The 23,548-nt window shown below is 36.1% G+C and overlaps 1 protein-coding gene across 7 annotated transcripts in view; it reads left to right on the top strand.

Moving 5' to 3' along the window:
• Positions 1-211: 211 nt before the first annotated feature.
• fam168a (family with sequence similarity 168 member A) overlaps positions 212-23,548 on the top strand; it is a 38,314-nt gene continuing 14,977 nt past the window's right edge. Inside the window, exons 1-6 of one of the 7 annotated variants that reach the window (XM_047822371.1) lie at positions 212-1,025; positions 16,633-16,788; positions 17,268-17,377; positions 19,108-19,196; positions 21,799-21,870; positions 22,718-22,798. In XM_047822371.1, the coding sequence (XP_047678327.1) occupies positions 16,753-16,788; positions 17,268-17,377; positions 19,108-19,196; positions 21,799-21,870; positions 22,718-22,798 (388 nt within the window). In that variant the 5' untranslated portion in view covers positions 212-1,025; positions 16,633-16,752. The remainder of the gene's footprint in view (positions 1,026-16,632; positions 16,789-17,267; positions 17,378-19,107; positions 19,197-21,798; positions 21,871-22,717; positions 22,799-23,548) is intronic. The other 6 variants (XM_047822370.1, XM_027147678.2, XM_027147670.2 and 3 more) reach the window with 6 other exon arrangements.

The raw sequence follows: 23,548 nt of genomic DNA, 5'->3' as shown, positions 1-23,548 counted from the left end.
TTATTATAACATTTTTTTCATCCCCTGTCTTAATCTGTATATTAATACGGAAAAATAGTTTTTTTTTTCTTTCTTTTTTTTATTGTTTATTTTTTGTATAAACTTTAGCACCTTTCAAATTGATGTTTTTGAATGTAAATTGTATGCCAATTTGTTCTGTAAACTTGTATTTTTGTTATACTTAAAATATAAAAATTAAAAAAAAAAGTGTATAGATATCTATGGCGTTAGACTTCCGTTTAGTCGTTGGCGACACGCTAACGTGCTTAGCAATTAGCTAATACGTTTACGTTCACCTATTTTTGTGAGTTTTCGGACAGCTTAATTATATAACGGTGGTCTAATGTAAGGATAAACCAATGCTTTGTGTGACATGATAATCTGTGATCGAAAATGTACTAGTTAGCCAACTTAAATGTAGGCGCGTGTTGATGACGCAATGTAATTTACGGACTACAAAACATCACCGGTTTGTCGCATTTGCTTCCCTGAAATCGTGTTGGAATTTGTAGTCCATCTCGAATTGAACGACAACACATTCGAATCCCATGATTCCCCGTGTAGGTGTGCTACATATGATGTACGATAATGGCTTCTGCACAGAGTGTAGTGCACTACATTTCCAAAAGGGGGCCATTTTGGATTTAAACCGAGTTCCTCCCCTTGTGTGCTTTGCTGCTTTGCTGCTCTCTCTCTCTCTCTCTCTCTCTCTCTCTCTCTCTCTCACACACACACACACACACCCCCTCCCCTTTGTTCTTTTTCTCTTTCGGCATCCCCCCATCCCCCACTACCTCTCTCTCCCTCTCTCTCCATCTCCCACTCTCACCATGAGTGTGTGTGTGTGTATGTGAATGCTTCTGCGTTTTCATACCGCCTGCAGAAAAAGCCCCCAAATAGCTGGAGCAAAGGGTAAAAAAAACGAGCCTTAGGAGAAAAGACAGAGAAAGAGCCAGAGGGAAAAAAGAACACGTTTATTATAACGGACTAATTCAGGGAAATCTGTCTGTTTCCATTTCACATCGGTAAGTCAACTCATATGCATGTTAGTGTTCTCTTCTTACTTCTTAATGTGAACAATCTATAGTAAATGGTCCAAATGCGTGTGTGTGTGTGTGTGTGTGTGTGTGTGTGTGTGTGTGTGTGTGTGTGTGTGTGTGTGTGTTTGTGGTGTTGTTGAAAAGATTCACTATTTGAAAGAGAACTTAAAGAGCATCAAGCCAGTTCTTCACAAGTGCTTTAATATATTCTATTGAGTTTACATTTTAAGATAAGTAGTGAAATATGCATGGATGTGCTATTAAGAGAGAGAGAGAGAGAGCGAGAGAGAGAGCATGGCCACTTGTGTCTATCTGCCTGTCATGAATTTCTACACAGAGCAGAGAAAAGAGGCGAAAGAGGCAGAGGGATTCAAAATGGTGCTGGGACTTTTTCTGTGTGTGTGTGTGTGTGTGTGTGTGTGTGTGTGTGTGTGTGTGTGTGTGTGTGTGTGTGTGTGTGATGAAAATCATTGTGTGTTGGTTATAGCACATGATTTTAGTAAGAGAGAGCAACAAAGCTATGATTAAAGCTCAACATTTTTGATCATGAATTATGTTGTATTTAAACATTTCATATGTTAAATGTTGAATACATTCTTACACAGGGATCTATTTGTTCCCATGCTGATGTATATACACCTATTAGGGCTGGGAGATGTATGATGTTGACATTAGTGTAAATTAGTATAAATCTTCATGATTATATGAAGAAATTACCAATTTTTTTCATTTTACCTTATTCCTCATGGAATTCCTCATGGAATAAGGTATTTTGAAAACAAATCTGTAGTTTTTTTCATATTCTTTTTTTGCATTTTGCTTTCAATTTGTTAACAAACCTGGATACTTTGCTTATTAAGATATTTGAATGTTATGTTTTACTGTACCCTATAACCCACCTCTAACATTTAATGCAAGTGTTAACATGTATGCATGTTATAATTAATCCAATCATTGTATGTAAACTTGTACAATTTGTTTCTAGCTGGCCTTATATGGTTCTGTATAAGTGTTAAAATTAACTCCATATCTATTGTTTTGATTCTGATTGATTTTGGCCTTACTTTAAATTACATATGAATCCAGTCATGTTATTGTCAGGCTTCAATGTGTTTTTTGTTTTTTCTTTGTCAACTTGCATGTGTAAGGGAGGCATTAACTGCATAGAAATCCACAGAAATCAGGAAAGTTCAATCTAAAAATAACATACAAATATACCATGAGTATGCAAGTTGTAGTTCACAGCAACATGTACATGCTGATGTACATTTTATCCCAATATTGGCAAACATATTAAACACACATGCTTACTGTTCTTGGTTCCATCTGCAGTCAGGTTTTTAAGTGACTGGAATCACATCTGGAGCAAGCATTCTGTATCAGCATAATGTTTATTATGTATGATCACTGTATGATTTTATTTCACTCCTGTGCTTGCTCACTGGCTGGCTATACTGGGTGCTGAGATGCTAAGCAACCCATCCTATCTCATCACACAACCATGGACCACTTAATTGTAATTAAAAAAACAACTCCACGTCATTGTAATTGTAACCGAATAAAGTTAAATGCAAACATAACAATGTAGCTAACTGGGTATAAGCTAATAAACTAGACAACTTCTTAACTAGGCCAATACCATTTCCATTATTAACAGAAAACAATTAATATTCTTTTGGCAAAAATGTAGATTCACAAATTCATAGCTAATATATTTAAAATATATAAAATGGAAGCACACTGAAGACAGTCTGAGAATTGGAAACAATATTAAAAAATAATGACATCAAAATTTCACCCAGCCTTAGATATAAAAAATCTGTAAGCAGTCTTACATCATTGTTACAATTATGTGGGGGGAAAAATATATTATGCAGTCTATAAGTTGATTAGGAAAATTCACATCCCGAGGTTAGTGTCTGTAAGCATAAGAATACTGAATATGGACAATGAGTTAAAACAGGACTGTTGGACTCCTGCATGTGAGTGTAGGTGTGAAATAAACACTGCAGGTGACCTTTCTGAGTTTATGCTTATCATAGTTGGGTCACTTCTGCGCTTAGATAACGGATCAGGATTGTAAGATTTTAGATTAAGTGGTTTAGGATTTACAGCTTCCCATAATTATTGGATAAACCAATTATTTTGTCAATAAAAAGTACTGATGTTTATTCATTCATCTTCAGTAACTATCATTTCACTTTTTGGTTCATGGATGATCAGAAATATACACCATTTGCACACACACCAACGCCGACAGGCAATTTAGCAAAACAAATCCACCAAATGGTGTGTTTGTGAGGTGAGGTAAAAATCATCATTTTTTATAATCATGTTACGATAGACATGCATATGCCTCCAGGGCATTCTGGGTTTCTCCAGATAACCAAGAGCAGAGGATGCTGGGTGGTTCTGCCTGCTGGCTACTAGAAGACAACAGTAGCTTTCAATCATTGGTAGGGAATGTCATGATACTGGAACAATGAGCTGCACCGAAAGAGTTGATGACGCTGATTATTTAATTCTGATGCAGGTTTTTTTTGGATGTGCATCAAGTCTGCAGCTCCTGGTAAACTATGTATTAAAGACTTCCATAAATATTTTAAATACAGGCATAATATTTCAATTAACATGCATCACAGCTACACAGGATTTGAAATGACAGTGTATATTTTCTGCTGAGAAAATATTGGCATCCCAACTTATGAGTGAAAACAAATTATATTTGTTTTAGATTCCATAAAACAGTAGAACAAGGTCAAAGTCTATGGTAAGAGGTGATTATAAGCATATTTTTTAGGCTGATTCATATTAATGGGGGGGATATCTGTGAAAACACTAACTGGGACTACACATTAGTGAATTCTTGTAACAAGTTCACACTTAGTATTAACATCCATTTCATTTGATGCATAACCTATAGAAAATGCTGTTCAGCCTATATTAACGTTCCTGTCTGATGGCTAAATACACCAATCAAAAAATTATGAAAAAAAGAATTACCCCTTAATCACAAATTGGATCTTGATGAATTCAAGATCACTATGGTAAGTCAAGAGTATGGTAGAGTGCATAGTGTGAAGTATGTCATTTGGGTCACAGTTATATGATATAAATGTGTGTTTATGAGGGCTGTTGGCTAGTTGCTGTAATGTTATGCAATGTTAGCGCTTGTGCTCTGTGTTAGCTGTGCAATTTTTTTAAATTAATTAACTGTAACCCCAAATTTAGAACTAAATAAAATGTAATTATCTAGCTGGAGTTTGAGCACTTTATGGAATAATAGAAGTACAGCAACACATCCTGCATTATGAGATAATAACTAATAATAATAATAAAAAGTGGGTCACATTCTGCTATGTTCATGAGATTACATTCAAATTACAAATGTAATCACGTGTCCCAGACCACAGCGAATGTGAAAGGGGCCTGAGCCAAATCTGTAGTGAGTGACCACTTGTTAAGGTCGGCTTTGCATCATTGTTGGTAATATAAGAAGCTGTATGTCAGTGCAAGCATTTTGTTGTGCTGGGATTGCTCATTGTCAGAGATTACCATGTAGTCGCTGTTGTTTTGTGCCAAAACTGAGCAGCATCTTCCTCGCTTTACATGGCTCTCTCATATCGTCTTCGTTCTTCACTCCTACACTCTAGAGAGACAGTGTGAGGAGTTATTTTAGAGAACATCACTCAGTTGAACATGGCCCCAACAGGGCAGGGACTGTGCCAGTCTGCAACTGAGGGTATTTTTGGACCATGTGTGGGCAGTCACTACGAATCACTGCTTTTCTTTCTGCTGCAAAAGAAAAATGTCACTGTGTCCTTTCTGACCTTGTCTCAAATAGATTTTCTGATCACTCATATGATCATCCATACGGTGATCACCACATTAGTATTAACATGGAAATGGTGCTTTAGAGAAAAGATCAGAGATAGACAAATTTGCGATTCAACCTATTTGTCAGAAAAAATCAACACAATTCAGAAGCGGGTTACATGGATTGTCTGCCTGTGTGCCACATAAGCATTTTTCAGAGCCATTGACTGGTCTTAAACAAAGGCTTTTGAGGTAACCTCTAAGCACTAAGCTTGGGCAGCGATCCCTCCACAAAGCTCCTGTTTCCCCAGTTCGAACCTGAGTTCAGGTCCTGTCTGTGTGATTACCTACAGTATGTCTATGTGGGTTTGCTTCAGGTTCTCTCAAAACATGCTGTTAGATTGATTGGCTAATATAAATTGCTCCTTGGTATGATTGTGTGCATGGTGCCCTGCAATGGATTGGTATGTCTGCTTAACTCAAGGTCTCCATTTTACAAAAAAAAAAATAAAAAATCCTGTGCAGCTTTTTCAGTCCAAACACAATTTTTTTTAGGTGAGCACACATGCCTAGTGATATTATGTCACAAGCTGAAGTCAATTATAAAAAGAGAAATGCAAGGAATCTATATGAGCAAACAGATGAGGAGATAGAACCACTGAAGTCATATTTTGCCACCTCCAAATGAGAGTCTTAATAATAATAATAATAAGAATTATAATAATAATAGATAGTAAACAAATAATTAAAAACATGTTGTCAAATAAATAATTATACACCACAAGCTAACTACTTGGCCTGCAGCCATTATGGAAAATTCATAACACGTGCAAACTTACAACAGTGAACTAAAATGTCAAGAACAAACTATATTGTTAAGAATATATATTTGTGAAAAAGGCCCAGTTTGGGAGAATCCTAATATTCATAATTGACTCAGTAGCTTCCTCCATCCTACTTGAGATCCAAGACACGTTCACAGTCCCATATATGGCTTCCAGACACACATATGGACTTAAGTACTGGCAAAATTTGCATATATGAATTAATGTTTTTCTGTTTTCTATTGAGCTACAGATCATGTTGAATATTCAGCCTAAGTTTATTAGAAATATCTCAAAATTCTGCCTCAATACAGACATAGCTTAGTCAATTTCCATGTTTAGAAAAATAAATTCAGCTTCATGTCTAAGCTTTAGCTAGGTCTCCAGTGGAAGGGTGTAAAAGGCTTGTTGGGGGAGGAGTGTGTTCCTATTGTGCTTTCACTCTCTGGAGTATGAGTGATTTCACTGCACCACTCAGGCCCCAAGGCAGTACACATACACACACACTTACTACACGTTCTTGATGGCTCTTGCTGGTACGTGGGTTGTACATGAGACAGAATTAGCATGTCCACCAGCTGCCTGTTCATCTGCGAGTGTGAGTGCTTTCCAGAGGTGCTAATTAGAGACTGAAAGTTCTGATGTACATTAAATGTCAGATAGATGAAACTTCTGGGTTCGTATTTCTATTGAACTTCTAACTTGAACATCACATTGTATCATGCAGAGGCTTTGTGGATGTAAATAGAATTCCATTTAAACATATTAGGATTTGAGGACTTCAGCTCAAAGGCCCAGGACTGGCAGCTTGGTGGTGCTAGAATTTTACCTAATGACCTTTCCAACAAAGTCCAACCACTTAACCACTGAGCTCCTAGTGCCCTAAATAACTGTAAACAATGAACAAACTTCAACAACCAAACCAAATAATTAACCAACCAAGATTTTCTAACCAGTAGGCTATGGTAAGCCAGCAAGAGTGATGTGAATGTAATAGAGAATGTGGTGGTTATGAGGTATTTGTGAGGATGATGGGGTGATATTGGTGGTGTGATTATGGAATGAGTGCATTTAGGATGGAGGAGTGGTCCTTATTAAGTGTGTGTTGTTGATGGAGTGAGTGCAGGGAGGCTCTAGCAAGCATCACAATTCTGATTCTCAATCATGGAGCTGATCTCAGAGTGTTCCAAATGGAGAGATTATCACAATGGTGTAAGTGTACTGAACTGAGTGTAATGAGCCTGAAGCATTCATCATGATGTAGTGATTGTCAGGAAATGATGTTGTTATGGGTAGATGTCACTTATGTAGATTATTTCGCTTGAGGCGGCGCATCAGACTGGAGGCTACCTACAGGGCTAAGGCTCAGAAAGGGGCCACTATGTCCTCTTGATAGTAGCTAATCGGGACCTTTTATGTAAGTGGGCCTTAACTTTTACTTGAATACCCCTGCAATAAGCACTAAAGAATTGAGTATGCAAAAGGTTGAATGGCCCAGAGAGAGCAGAGATGCTGGAACACTGAAAGGCAGCCAGAATATGCTTTTATGGAAGCCAGGAGAACAAAATGCTAAAAAGAAAAAAAAAATAATAATAATTATAAATAAAATATGAATAATAATAATAATAACTAGAACGGTACATTTCCTAAAGAAAATGTGAATGTGCTTGCACGTGACGTCAGTTCCCCTCATCGTGCTGAGTGTTTTGATATATGACATGTCCATGTTGTGCTAAATTTTTGATTTCGCTTATTTTGGGGGCGGGGCTACACGTGACGTCAGTTCCCCTCATCGTGCTGAGTGTTTTATGTTGTGTAACTGAGATATGGCTTCTTTATATTGCAATATGGTTCGTAAGGTGCACTACATGGTTGCTAGGGTATGGCTGCACAGTTACTATGGTTATATTTGCAGACTAGTTTCTCACCTGCAACAAAAGAGCACACCTGAAAATCCATTTATCTTTTCCTGAAACAAGCGCCATGAAGATCTTGAACTAAAGCATCAATCAGTGATTTTACTGGGAAAAAATATAATCATGTTACAATAAGGATCATTAGTTCAAATGTAATGTATTAACTAACATTTACTAACCATGAGCAATAAATTATTGTATTTAGTAATCTTTGTTGAAATAATGTTTATTCTTTGTTCATGTTAGTTCACAGTATATTAAGTAATGTTAACACGGTGTTAATAATGTATTAGTAAATGTTGAAATTAACATGAACAAAAGGAATAAATGCTGTAGAAGTGCAGTTCATTATTAGTTCATGTTAAGTAATGTGGTAACTAATGTCAACTAATGAACCTTTATTATAAAGTTTTAGAAAAAAAACTGTCCGAGGGTGTATTCGGACCCCGAATGTCTGCGTGCTAAACGATTCGCTATCCACTAAGCCATCCAGGAACACGAGAAAGCCTTTGCGGTTTTATGTATTAATTCACTAATGTGAAGAAAGGCGCGTCTAACAGTACCCAAGCTTTATTATATTAAAGTCATTGTTATCATTCTTTGTGATATACGTGTCATATGTTTAAAAAATAATTATGTAATGTGAGGAGACAAAGAAAAAATGCGCTTAATTTTAATTAATGGGTGGCTCTTAAAAGAGCCGTTGCTGTTCTTAAAAGGACATTAGTTTAAAGTGAAATAAAAAATTATAAAAACTACACTGATAGTTAAAAACAACAAAAAGTTATACAAATGGCAGAAACAACAACATATGTGACCGCCGTGCTGTCCAAGGCACCCCAGCACTAGGTTTAAGCATTAAATAAAGCATTAAATACACGGTTAAATGTTATAGTGTTTGAAAGCTTAGACTCTCGGCATTTTATTAAGCCCACACACAAAGCATAATATGATTTATAGCCATCATACTAATTTAATCCAAGTTGATAGTCACCGGAAATAGGCGGCACTTACCTTTCTTCACTGGGGTAATATTTTCCAAAACAAATGCTTGTAAAAAATCCCCAAGAGTCTAAGGAACTGGAATATGTAAGCTTTTTAATCCAAAACGCGTTTCTGACCGAAAAATGTACTTCCGTCCTAGTTCTGTACTTCCAACGTTGTGTGATCTGACAGATTCACTGGTGTCCTCTGCCCTCTTTTGGATGTTAGCACATCTACAGAGAGATTCCCCATTCAAGTCTATGGGGAAAAAACACCCCTTTGAACTTCCATACTGGGAATTCTATAGCATAGCACACCTCTCCTCAATGAGCCGGTCGATTTGACACCTCATTTATGGGTCTAGGACAAAAGCTGCGGGACAAGTTACGCGCAGAAAAAGTGTCCGGAAGAATAATAATAATAATACTCTTGCCCCTTTTCCACCAAAAAGAGCTGTATGCTGGTTCAGCGCTGGTGCTGGCTCAAAGTCTCAAAGAACCGGTTTGACTTTCCATCGGCTAGAGAGCCGTCACTGTATACATGTCATGTTTCCCAGCAACGTTAGCGCAGCAGCGGCAAACACAACAATGGCGGATGTTGCTTTACTGTTAATGCTCATGGCTTTGTGAACCTACAGTACATTGGCATCCAAATGCGGCGATTCCAACGAGTACGTGCAGCTCCATGTAATTTGTATAAACGGAGGTTGTAATCAAGAAAGTACATAACATTATTTTATCATTAACACAGAAAAAAGTTAGCATTAGCATGTAGCTACCTACTATCATGTGTGCTGATAATTGATCATATTGCAGTAAAGTAAAAGTATATTAAACATAAGTATACTTAAGGTACATTATCAAATGCGCTAACAGTAGCCCTGCCCACAGCCCCTGACATAAGCGTTTCTTAAGTCTAGACCAGCAACGTTTTGGTGCTACTTAAGGACCACTTTTCCTGGTTCAGAGCCAGTTCTTTGCCTGTCGAAAAAGAAAGAACTGGTTCTAAATTAGGCTCTGGTTCAGAACCAGCACTCAAACTGCCTCGGTGGAAAAGGGGCATTATTCTTCAGCTCTCATTTAGGTCCTGTGAGGGTGAAGGAAAAGGTTGTTTTGAGGCATTTTGAGAGATTTAAGTAAGTCTCTTGATGTTGTTTTCTGAGGTCCATTTGTTTTCAGATTTTGTTGATCTCAGCACTTGAACAAGTATGTCATTTGCTGTAGTTCTGTGGAAAATTTGCATGCCATAACACCTGAAAAATGGGTGTATGATAAGGTAAAAAAAAAATTCTAGTTCCATTCTAAAATGCTAGTTTAAAGTCACTCAGGTATGTCATTTGTATGCAACAACAATTAAGCAATATCACTTGAGCAAGAGTGCAGTTATACTGAATATTGACAAATATTTAGTTTATATTATGGTACACTATAAGACGATCCTGAAGAACCACACTAACTTCATAGCACATTAACTAACCTGTAGCTTGCTTGCACTGATATGCATTTTCTGTTAAATCTGCTTCTTGTAAAATTAGCTTCCCTTCATCCTTTTTATCTTCATCATATTTTAAGTCAAAAGTTATATTCCTGAAAATTAGCGTTTGCCATGTCTTGTGTTGATGTCATTAACACTACTGTAGTAACTGTTTTACAGTTAAGAATTTTACATGGTGAACATAAACGAGTGACTCACAGTGAAAGGTTCCAGTGCAGTTATAGGAAAATCAAGTCAAAATCAGTCCCATCAAGATTTTGCATTTTTTCTTTTTTTGTGATTGTCATGGCCAAAAATGCTTGATTTTTGCTTTGTTTGTTTGTTTGTTTGTTTGTTTGTTTGTTTTTCAATATTTGTAGCTTACAAGGTTTTTGTGCTTTTTTCAAAACACTATTTGAACTGACGAAATTGCAAGCACATGACTTTTAACAATTAGCAGTGAGGACACATATATAATTAATTTCTACTTTCTTACTATCTATGTTCAACATGAATAACAATACATTTATAATAAATAATAATAATAAATCTGTGGACAATCTGTGAATTATAAAAAATGTAAGAGCCTCTGTATACTTCAGCATTTGCTTAATTTTGTTATTTGCTATAGTGTGAAGTATAACTGTATTAATAATTGACTATCTCTCACTCTCACTCTTTTGCTTGTTTCCCCCCACTGTTTGTGTTGTTCTCACAGTTGGACCTCACAGTTCGCACACATACACACACAAAGTGCTAGTGTGTGGCCAGTCTCTCACACAGAGCGCCTCTTTAAGCTCGTCTCTGTATGATGAATAATTCAGCTCTACCTCTTGCTCTCTCTCCTTTGTGTATTTCTGTTTTAGTATGGTAAGTGTGTGAATGATGGACCTCTTCGATCAGAGTGACACAGATGGTGAAATCTTGTAATTTATAACAGGAGGTACTTGAGTGTTAGTAGTAAACAGCAAGAGGGAGAGTTGCACATATATGCAGTGTGAGAAAGACACACAAATGCATACTAATACAAGCAAGGTCATGTAAGTGACAATGAATGATGGCCTCAAGGAAAGACACTGTAGGTAGAAATGATGGTTATTAGTGAATCTTTTTGACCTTTGAATTTTAATATTGTATTTACTCATTTAAAAAAATGTTTTTCTTCACATTTGAATTCTTTGAACAGAATCAAAAACACCATACAAAGACTAGTATGGTGATTAGATTTGGTTTATACACAAATGTATGTGTGTTTAATCAGATGAAGCTTCAGAATTGCATAAATGCATGTTTAAAAAAAATAACTACAATTTTTGGCAGGTTCTTTAAGTGTGTGTTTGTGTGTTTGTGTGTGTGTGTGTGTGTGTGTGTGTGTGTGTGTGTGTGTCTTTAGCAGTGAGCTGATGACACCGCAGTTGCACGCTGTGCGTCTGTCTTGCACTTCATATGATTAGCTCGAGGTGTGTAATGAATGATTGGATTAGATTTGCTTCCAAACACTTTGTGAGAACTATTATCCTGCTCTTTACTGCCTCCTGTCTTTCCCACTGGGAGTGTATGTTTATGTTGAGGCAAGTTTATCCTGATGTCAAGGGCTCATTATTAATACTTAACAGTTTATAGTTCTGAGCTAGAACTAGCTTGGTTATATAAGCTAGATCATTTTTATCTACTGCAATAGTAGCCTTCTGTATAACCCATGATTATTTAGTCTACTGAACAGCTTGCTACTGTTCTATTCATTTACAAATGTTTAAAAACTGCAGTGTAGTGTAACTTAGCAGATTGGCTTATGTGCCAATAAAGAACACAATTGTTAAACACATTTGTAGTTACTGTCACATCTTTATTGACAACCCACACATACCTATACATAATAATAATAATAAGCAGAAGAAAAAGAATACCCGACATGCTTTAAATCTGGATTAAAAATGGGACAATGATTAACATCTTAGATTTCATTGTGACTCATTTCCAATATAAGAGGTTTACATTTACAGCATTTGGCAGATGCCTTTATCCAGAGCGACGTACATAAGTGGTTAAATCTCTAACATTGAATACATTAATGCTGGCTCACTAGGTTACATACTTAAGATACCATGAGTTTAAAACATTTGTTCAAAGTTACAATGAAAGTCTCGATGGTTGTGTTTTTGTTTTTTGTTTTTAATGCAAAAGATAAGGAAATAATTGCTAGTTGGTGTTTCCTAAATAAGTAGGTCTTCAACCGCCACTTGAAAATAGCGGTTTATAGGTTTATTCAGAAATGTATGTAGGTAGTACAAAGTATTAAAAGATTTAAAGCTTGTAATAAACTATTAGGGGTGGTATTGTAATGCTTTTTAAATATGTTATAACCATATTTGTCTTTGAAATCTAAAAAAAAAAACTGGTTGACTTATTACATTATTTATTGTTCATTTATTCTACTTTGGTATCCACCTCATCCTTGTTAGGGCATCAGTGAATCCAGAGCCTGTGTGGTAACACTGGGTGTGAGGTGGGAACACATGGGTATCCCAGTCCATCGCAGGGCACCATAAATCCACACATTCACACACTCATTCACACCTACAGGCAATACTGGGCAGCATGCCTGCATGGTTTTGGACAGTGGGAGGAAGGGGAGGGGACAAGACAGCTAGCCCCATGTAAAAATTATAGTTTACTACACTTTCAGACAAAAAGGTATCAATCCTGTACCTTTGAGTAATATCTTCAAGGGTACGGTCTTTTATACCTTTGGTTTTTATCCTTTGTTTTGCAAAGTCCATGTAGTACATTTAATAAAATATTAATGATGGTTAATTTATGTAACAAATACTTTTTACACTGTATAACTATGTTATATTCATGGTGAAAGATACACAACGAAGGAGCAAAATATAGCCTTAAGTAACCTTGAGATTAGACAAGAAAAGGTTCCATTTGCTGAGAATTTTATCCCTCAATAATAAAAAAGTCATCTTTGAATACTTTTATAATATTTTTAATTATTTGTGTAAGACTTTGCCCCCTAAATAAGCTATAACACCCTCCTTCATTTATTATCTTTTACCTTTTTACATTTTTCCTCATAAATTAAGAAATGAATATAATACTTTTTAAATAAAAAAAGTAAGGTAAAAAAAAGTTATACTTAGGGCTTGATCTATCTTTTAGACTACTGTGGACTTCACATTTAGTAGAAAATGGACAGATTTGCAAGTATTGCACTTGTTGCCCATCACACATTAATTTTGTTTGATTGAGGGAAATACTTAAACTATTTCCAAAGATATTTAATATAAAGTATGTCTTCAAGATATCAGTAATCTCAGAAATTCCTTTCACATGCTATTTCAGAATATTATCTTTATCATAATATCGTTGTCTAAAATATAAATTCAAATTTTATTTGTCACATACACAATCATACACAGTATAATATGTAGTGAAGTGCTGTCCAATAAAAGCCAATAGTAGAGAAAAGAACAAAATAAAGGAATAAAGGCACAGGTCAGTAATCCATACAGTGAAGATGATAGTAGTGGTTTTACTGTTAGGAGAGTGTGTGTGTCTGTGTGCGGCTGTGTTCAAAGGTGCACATAGAAATGTTGAGATGTGCTGTTGTATTTGTGTTTTGGCTGCCCAGAAAGTGTACTACATTATACCCCCTGTGGAAAGCCCACTGTGCTTTTATTAGATATGTTCTGACACTGAGTTTATACTTGTATCTGCCCTTTTTTAAGAAAAAAGACAAACAGCATGTGTAACATTGGTGTTGTAACTCTGCAATGTTGGCGTTCTCTGTTTGCTTGGCTATGTTCTTGTGCTGATGCTCCAAGGCACAGTTAATGAGCCGCAGTGGCATGTTATTAGAAGAGAAATGCATTATATAAATACGGTATGTGAACAAGGTTGCTTCAGGGAGGGAGGTAGAGAGAGAGAGAGTGAGAGAGTGAGTCAAGGGCACTGAAGCACTGCTCAGGTTCACTAATAAAACAGACAAAAAGATGAAGGGCAAGTTATTCATATCTACTGAGTGCAGAGGGAGTGCAGAAAAGGAATTTAGAATGTAAAGTTAGTGAAGGAAAAAAGGGCAATTATTAGGTCATTTGTGGGAAAGAGATGGAAAAGGAAGAAACAATGGAGTGATTTCAAATAGCACACAGTTTGCAAAAGTATACAATTTATTTTTGTTTTTAATAAGGTGATTGTGTGGAAGTTATTTTTGATGTGCACTACGTCCCACATGTCATTTATGCTTTGTTAGCAATTAGCTGCGCAAACTACCTGCTAGTAGAGTTATAATACAGAATCGTTCCCTACTGAAAAATATAATGCTGCTATAGACCATAGTGCTTTTTATATTTACCATAGGCTTTTTCTGTTGCACCCGATGGACTGTCTGATAAAAAAAGAGTATAATGCAGGTGTTAACCATGTCCAAGACAGAGTGGAATCACTGAATTCCTTTTACCTCAGACTTTCCCTGAGATCGGTATGGTATGTTGTTGTTTAATACACTGTTGTTGTGCACTGTTCTTTTCATGTTTCTGACTGAGCGGTGAAGATTTTCCAGAATCAAATCTGGAATTTCCAACTGATGAAAAAATAGCCATACAATAAATAGGCACTTGGGCTAACTAACTAGCTAACTAAACTGTCAAACCTACTAACAGGGATACTATCAAGCCAGCTAACATTTAAGGTTAAATATTATATTGTGTAGTATAAAAGCAGTATTGCCCTGGAATTTGTGCAAGTAATCTGAAAATCAGCTGTGATTAGCTACAGCACTCACCCTGTGGCTTTGTGGCCCTCAGCCTGTCTTGCTCATGCAATATTAATAAAGCAAATAACACAGTAATGAGTGTGATAATTGGTTGTTTGATTTGCATGTTACATTACTATATAATTGTTTGTTATATTAACAATTTGCAGTGCAGAGACACATTGCTACTTCCTTCCAATCTTTGTTTTTCTTTGTAATGTCTCTATACACATTTAATGAGGGCATTCATGACGAGATAAGAGAAGTATTTCAATCAAGAAGTACATGGGAACTAATTGCAGGTAGAAACTAAAGTTGTAAAGGGGAAATTTTATATTCTAACCATTATAACACTGGTCTGAGGAATCTTTTGCGCCCCTCATTTGGAGTTGTCGCTTTGTCAACTCAATAATTTGCATATGGTTGAGAAAATCTCAAATAGCTTGTTATGTTGCTATTTTGTCACTTGGTTCTATGTCGCAAACATACATAGGTAAAAAACACTCACCTGTATGCTGTCACTCACTAGTGTGAATGCAAATATATGATTTAGTCTCTATTATTAAACTTAATTAAATTGCTGGCCTTATGTTACTACTTTATAGGTTTTCTACCAACCGAAACATATGACTGGGCAGGACCTTGTGATGTCTACATGCCTGTTGGGCTAGCTAGATACTGAATTTCTAATTTAAACAAGCCAAAGGAGAACAATGGCAAATATGATGATAGTGGGTAAAGCAGGGCAAGGACATAAGCTGTATTGAGACTAAATAAAAAAGGGGGAAAGAGTAGAGGAAGATGGGAGAGAGAGAGAGCGAGAGAATGATGATAGTTGGTATAAAAGCAAGGCATAAGAGGGAACAAGAACTAACATGGTTACATAATGAGATGGAGATGGCAGAAGAGATGGAGAGTGATGAAGAGGGAAGTAAGAAAGAGAAGGCATGACCTTATTAGAGTCCTTCAGACAACGGGGTTGGCACTGGTTGAGCAAGAGAAATAAAAAGGGAGCAAGGGTGCTTTTTACGGATACTCTGTTACATGAGTGCATACTTGTGAATATATTCACAGCCTGCTTTGTAGTGAAATAAGTGTGCTTGAAAAAGTGAAGTAAAAAAGTGAAGTTAGGGTTATTAGGATATCTGTCCTGCAGTGCTGCATAGAAGTGTGTGTCTGTGTGTGTGCGACAGACATTATTGAGTATACCTGCAAACCTGTAACAAAAAACACGCACAGTTCTATATCCTTATGAGGACCTGCATTTGATATAATTGTTAATGGTTAATGTAGCTAATTAACTTTAGGATCGGTATCCTAAATCAAACCTTGACTTTAACCAAAGGTAAATGTTTGGGGACCTTTTTCAGTTTTTCAAATAAAAGCTATTATTTTAAAGCTAAAAAAGATTAACAGTATATTTTATTATATTGTTTGATACATGGATCTGATTTTGGTGCATTGTTACAGCTGTAGAAAAGGTGATTTGGGGATATTTGACACTATTGTATCTTTATGGGTTCTCACACTCCCATGAACACAGACAAAAGATCTTTCATATTATATGGGATAATCATATTGTGAATATCAAATACAACAGCTTTATGTGACAATCGAATCAAACTGCTTCAGTTAAATAGATACACAATTGTTATGCGATGACTAAACATTTGAAATCAGTGCACCAATCACAGTGTTTACAATACAACCAAGCCGACTCATGGTGTGAACTGAAGGGATCTGTGTGTCTGTGAAGGAGGCATATCCTCAGAGGCTGCTTTGAATGTATTTTCTCTGTTAAAAACTTGATGCTGCAGAAACAGAACACACAGATTGGGAGAAAGAGAGGAATAGGCATTGAGGAACAAAAGACAGAAAGAGAGGGGGAATGTTGATGGAGACAGGAGTCAAGAGAGGACAGATGGATAGAAAGAAGAATGGCTGGAGTGTTAAATATACAGTCTGGTACCATGGTAAGGTGATCTTGTCGTTCAGACTAATGAGTGTGTAGAATTTTTCTCTCATACGCATACACACACACACACACACACACACACACACACACACACACACACACACACACACACACACACACACACACACACACACACACACACACACACAGTGCTTCTCATGAGTTGAACATTTCATGCCATTGCAGCTTGTATCCTGTGCCTGTGCAATTCTGTCTCTGACTCTCTTTCGCTGACTGTCATTCTGACTCGTTTTTTTCTGACTGACTCTCACACTCTTTCTCTCTCTCTCTCTCTCTCTCTCTCTCTCTCTCTCTCAGCTATTATGTTGTGCTTTGCCTTTTTTTTTGCTGTGCTTTGTGCTTTGCTGTGCTCAATTGTGCTTTTTCTAACCATGACCTTGCTTTCTTTTTTTTTCTTTCTATCTGTCTTTCTTTCTTTCTTTTTTCTTTCTTTCTTGTTTTTATTTGATGTTTCAGATTTGCATATCCATCCCTTCTTCATTTGCCTTTGCTTCAGTGAGAATGGCAGGTGGACCCCCCTCTGACAAATACACTTTTCTCTACCCGACAGACAGCAGCTTAAAGAGGTCAGTGTAGAGGCTGCTACTGTATAACCAACCTCATCTTCCCTTGAGGTGTGTGTGTGTGTGAGTGTGGGAGTTTGAGTGTGGGAGTGAGTGTATGTGCCTCAATGTTACCAAATTTATTTAGAAATTCCTATGTACTGCTATTCTCACCACCTTTATTATAGAAATAAAAATGTAAATGTACTAAAAATATTTCTTGAATATTTCCATATTTCCACAAAATGTCCCTATATATACTCTTACTATCTAGAGCATTGTACAGCAGTCTCAGGTTCCAACCTTAAATTATTTTCTTTTTAATTCTTTTTATTTTTTCTTATATTATTTTAATGTAGCCCCTATTTAGCTTGCTGCTATTGACCAAAGCATTGAGTATACCGATATAAGTCAAAGCACAAATAAGATATCTGTATGGTGCACCTCAATGGGGAAATGGGAAAATAAGTAGTTTTTTTGACCACAAGAAACACAATTATTCTAAAACATTTTACAGAGGCAGTTACAGATAGAAATGTAGTTTTATTGGAAGAAACCACATTATACAAAATGTGACCATGCACACCTGGACCAAATTCAAAATGGAGGACGAGTAAATTCTCCTGTAAACTGCACTATTTGTTTGTCTTGTATTTATGGAATTTTTGTAAATCTAGCTGCTATCATTAGCTAGCATAGATAGTTGCTAGTTGTGTTAGCAGTAGAATAATATGCTAATTGCTATGCTAATAGTTAATGTTAATAATATGGTAATTATCTGTCACTTTTTCAAGCATGCTAACAGCTAATATGTTGAAATGTGCTGCTTTGAAAAGCATCCCAAAGACAAAGCATTTCATTTCTGTACTCTTTAGGGAGTTTACAAATTTTTACAAAAAGAAAATTAAACAAATAAAAATGATCATCTTGGCGAGTCAACTGCAGCATGTAGTTACACACATGTACACAGAAAAGTTAAACAGTTTGGGGGAAAAATTGAATTTACTGAAGTATGTCATAACATTTAACAGAAATAGTTAAATTGTATAATTATAATAGTAATAATAGAAAGGAGAAAGACCTTCCTGTCATCACAAATAGGTAGCCTTCCAATTAAACTACTTCATCTGGTAATAAATATAACAAATTTTATGCTCATTTTGTGCTATTTTAATGTTTGCTTACAAGTGTTAGAGTTTTTTTTGTTTGTTTGTTTGTTTGCAATTTTTATAACAAGATCACAAGAAGATTTCTGGAACATCATAGAAAAATTCTTACAGAATTGGTATTTAGCAGCTACTGTTTCTCAGTCATGAAAGGACAAAAACTGTCACAAACTGCTAATCTGCTATATCCTAGAAGATCTGACACTGAGGCAGAAATCTAAACTTTTCTTGGTATTTTATATTTTAAATGTTACACACAGAAATATGGTATAAATGGAACAGTGATGTTACCTGATAGCTGTGAAGCAGCAGGGAGAGAGAGCATTTATCTTCTTAACAGCTAGTTTATTGGATTAGAATCTCTCTCTCTCTCTCTCTCTCTCTCTCTCTCTCTCTCTCTCTCTCTCTCTCTCTCTCTCTCGCTCTCTTTCCATGTATGTAGGGTGTGTTTGTCTGCCTTCAGCTTTTTTTGGCTTGGACATTCAAAGTCATTTGTTTTTCTATGTTTTGTATATTTTATGTTTTGGGTCAGTGTTTTTAGCATGTATTTGTATAGAATTTATATATTCCTACATTTCTCCTTTGCAGTAAGAGCAGAGTATCCAGTATGAACCCTGTCTACAGTCCAGTGCAGCCCGGGACTCCATACGGAAACCCCAAAACCATGGCCTACACAGGTGAGAAATGCTGAATCAGATTGTGACAGGTGTGCTGAGATTCTAATATTCAAAGTAATGATATATTAGATCCCCAGTTAAGAAGAGTAAGCCTTGATTTTTTGCATAACCATTACAGCACAGTGAAATGTTTCATGTTCCATGATACTTGTCATCCATACTGATCAATTCTCTCTGTACATACTTTCCTTCCATAGTCCCAGACAGCATTCAGTGTTAATATTCACCATAGATGGATAGTGAATATGGATAGTGATTATTGACAATGCCTATGCATCCTCAATACTCATTGTTCATCTTGCCATCTATGCTTATTCATCACCATGCATGCTAGTCACTAGTGATGTCATAGTGTAGTTTCATTGTGATTAATGAGATTCATTTTATATTTAGTTTTAAAATTACACCTACTATATTAATTGTCCTTCCAATTTCCTCATGAATATATTAAGATATTTGTTCTTGTGTGAGTGCAAGTGTGTATGTATACATGTGTGTTTAATTAGGTGTATGTGTCTATGGTTACGTGTGTGTGCTTCTGTGTGTCTACGTGTGTGTGGGCGCAAATGACCGATTGTGGGCGTCTATATGAAATCAAGTGTTGTTTGTCTGCCTCCATGGCAACATTTAGCTTGTCTGCTGGAATGAGAGTCAGTGTAAATAAACATTTTCCCACTGCAGTGCAAGCAAGCAAAAGGCAACGCACTCCTCTTTCTTGTGTAAGAGATAGTGAGCAGGGCAGTTGTGTATTAGAGAATGTGAGAGTGTATGTGTCATTGGTGTAGCTGTAGGAAGGTGGATCTCTGGTTTAAAATATTTTAGGAGTGTTCTAAATTCTTTCTTGTGGGTGGTTGACATGATACATGTACAGGACATGTAAAATAACATTTTGTGCAGTAATTGTGTTCATAATGTTTGGAAAAAGAACATTATTTAACTAAGAGATTTATTTGTTTTATTTGATCACATTTTCTAAAATACCATTCTCTATGATGAGAAACAGGAGCAACCAATAAGAATAGTTCCAGTTTAATTAATTTTAATATTATTTTATTTTAATCATGATCAGCAGAACTATCATAAATATTATATTCTATGTGCATCAAAAAGATTATTATGGTAAGATTAGATGATGGTAAATTGTCCTTCTACTACTGTCAGGCATCCACCCAGAATCCATGAGCATGCTGTACTTATTGCACATGTAGAGAGCAATATAGTAGAGCACATCCCTTTTTTTTTAGCATATTTCCTCATACTTTATACCTGGCTATGCCATGGGCATGTGTGTGTATTCAAAGTGTAGCACTGTAGTGTCGACAGCATTGCTGAGAATATCTAAGACTCAATTACAGAGAGAAAAAGAGAGAGAGGTGTAGAGCTGTCACACTGCGATTATGTTACTTGCTGTCTTTTGTGTAGGTGATGGAAGGAAAATGTGTCAGTACTTCCTCAGATAGATAAAAGAAAAAGATCAGAGAGTGGGATGTTAGGATTAATAGAAAGAGAGAAAGGGTAAGAGAAAAAATGATAGAGACAGAGGAAGGAAGAGCAAAAGAATCAGATGGTGAAAAGAGAAATGTCATTGTGATGACTGATGTTTTTGGGTCATTGTCTATGCACTAATATGTGAACTTAATTTTCTCCTGGATCAAAATCCCAATATTGCTCCATATCCAATAATGAATCAATGTCATCATTTTTTATTGGAAAAAAAAAGTCTTAATAGGGCTTGCCACACTGTGCTTAACCTCTTGTTGTGTTCATTTTAAACCCTTCATTCTACCCTGAGTAGAAGAAAATTTCACACTTAGAATTTTGAACCACTTTTTATTCGGGTTATGAAACCCTGCTCTGAAGCATTGCAGTGCCAAACGTGTACATTGTGAAACAACACGGTGTCAGAATGTAAAGGCTAGATGCTTAGAAATCCAATGACAAATTGAACAGCATGTGCCTCATATCACATGCTTTGTATACTAGAGAGCCTACAAGCTGTTTAAACAGTAATTGCAGTATTTGGGGAATAATAAAAAAAAAAGTCAAATGATGGAAAACACATCAATTAGAGAAAAGAAGAGACAATTTTGTATTTATAGTTATGGACTATTATTTATAGTTATGTCTGTTCAGGAGAACCTGGATGACGCAGTTAGAAATTAACCCGAGTTATTGAGGTACTGACTGAAAAATTAGGGGAAGCTGGATATCAACAAAATTCTACAACAATCTTAAAAAGATCAAAAAGTATTTGCTTCATGACAAGCCGTTAATTTAAGCAATCGCTCAGTGTGTTTATCCAGTCATAGTTGTTAAATATGTACAGTGGTGTGAAAAAGTGTTTGCCCCTTTCTGATTTTTTATATTTTTGCACGTTTGTCACTCTTTAATGTTTCAGATCATCAAACAAATTTAAATATTAGTCAAAGATAACACAAGTAAACACAGCGTGCAGTTTTTTTAAATGAAGGTTTTTATTGTTAATTAAAATATTATTATTATTATTATTATTATTAAAACAAAATCCAAACCCACATGGCCCTGTGTGAAAAAGTGTTTGCCCCCCCCTGTGGTTTATCACACCTGAGTTCAATTTCTCTAGATACACCCAGGCCTGATTACTGCTGCACCTGTTCGCAGTCAAGAAATCACTTATTTCACAACACTGTATATAGTAAGTACTTGCAGCATTTGAGGTGAATATATATGCTATGTTTATTGTCTATTTTTTATTCTATTTTATGACAGACACTTGAAAAACCTTTCAGTAAATGGTATACTACAAAATAAAATAACATTTGAATTTGAGATGTAACACCATTTTTCTGAAACTTTACATTGTTACTTATTGTAACCCTGTACAGCATATTATACAATATCTAACTAAAATTCTGCAAATACGTGACTAATAATTTATTTTAATTTTCAATTTATTTTTTATCTCTGTTTTGCAAATTTACTAACTTGTTTTTAGTGACTACAAACATATTTCCATTTGTTACATAAGCATGATGGATATATTATACCATGTATAAAAAAGCAGGCTAGGTGATTTCTGACAGTGGAAAAGTATCTATTACGTCAGAAACAGCGGGGCCAGCTTAGTCTGTACTCCAGACGTGGCAGTTGCAACTAACTGTTTCTGGAGAGTTGTGCCCTGTGTGTGTCTGACAGTATGGTAGTGGGTGCTATGTGTTTCACACTCGCTCGACTGTATCTTATTAAGACAGACGAGTGGTAATGAACACCATCTGGACCCATTCTGTTCAATCACCATGCCTTCTTTCTCTCCCTCTCTCTCTCTCTCTCACTCTCTCTCTCTCTCTTTCTCTCTCTTATTCTCTTATTCTCCTAATGTGCTGACGTTGCCATGGAGGATTTACATTAGTTTATCACAGCTGATGACTAAATTAGACTTTTAGTTATCATCCTTTTAAGACATGGACTGACATTTTTGCAGTGCTGTCTTCCTTTGTTCAGATTGTGTTGCTGATATCTTTTCCCGTGTGTGTGTTTATTAGGTTACCCAGCAGGCTATCCTACTGCAGCGCCTGCCTACACACCAAGCCTCTATCAAACAGGCAGCCCAGGGTACCCTCCAGGTGAGAAAACACACAAACACACAGTATGCTGCATACTCATATATACAAGAAGTAGAATTTCATTCCTTTACTGCCAATGGTTCTAGTCTGTGTTACTGCTTTGTATGTCTTCAGTAACCTTTAAATATACAATGACCATTTTTATAACATGACAGAATATAATCAATTCATGTGGTGGAATCAAGGAAAAGTCTATACAAATGCTATATTTGGGGTGTATTTGGGCTTTAACAACATCACAAAACAGCTCAAGGCCTGAATTTATATTGCAGTATTCAATTCCAGATCATACCCCCTTCTTACTTTTATGGATTTTCTCTCTCATTTGGAAATTTGAACATCAATTATTCAAATAAAAATGCTGTCCAGAGGAGGGTGGACATATTTTTAAGTGTCATTTGTCTTAAACATGAGGTTAGCATGAGTGAACATGGGCATAGAGTACGAGTGGCATGATGGCTGGGCATTTTTTTAGGTTTTAAATATGTTAATGTATCCAGTGTCCCAGTCAGTAGGTCTACTGCATAATGGGAAGCCAGAATTTTGGACCATAGGATGGTACTGAATTGATCTAATATTTGTTGCACTAACAAGAATTTCTTAGCAGTTAACGAAAGGACAAATGTGGAAAATATCTTGTATATCCAGAAAATGGGCCTTGAACGTAAAAGTGTTTTCTGTGTGACTTTGTCCCTGTTTAGATCAGTTCCATAATCTAATCAATTTGTCTTCTAGACACAACGAAAATTA

This window comes from Tachysurus fulvidraco, chromosome 13 (genome assembly GCF_022655615.1).
Source record: "Tachysurus fulvidraco isolate hzauxx_2018 chromosome 13, HZAU_PFXX_2.0, whole genome shotgun sequence".
Lineage (NCBI taxonomy): Eukaryota > Metazoa > Chordata > Actinopteri > Siluriformes > Bagridae > Tachysurus > Tachysurus fulvidraco.
This window is presented reverse-complemented; position numbering and strand designations above follow the sequence as displayed.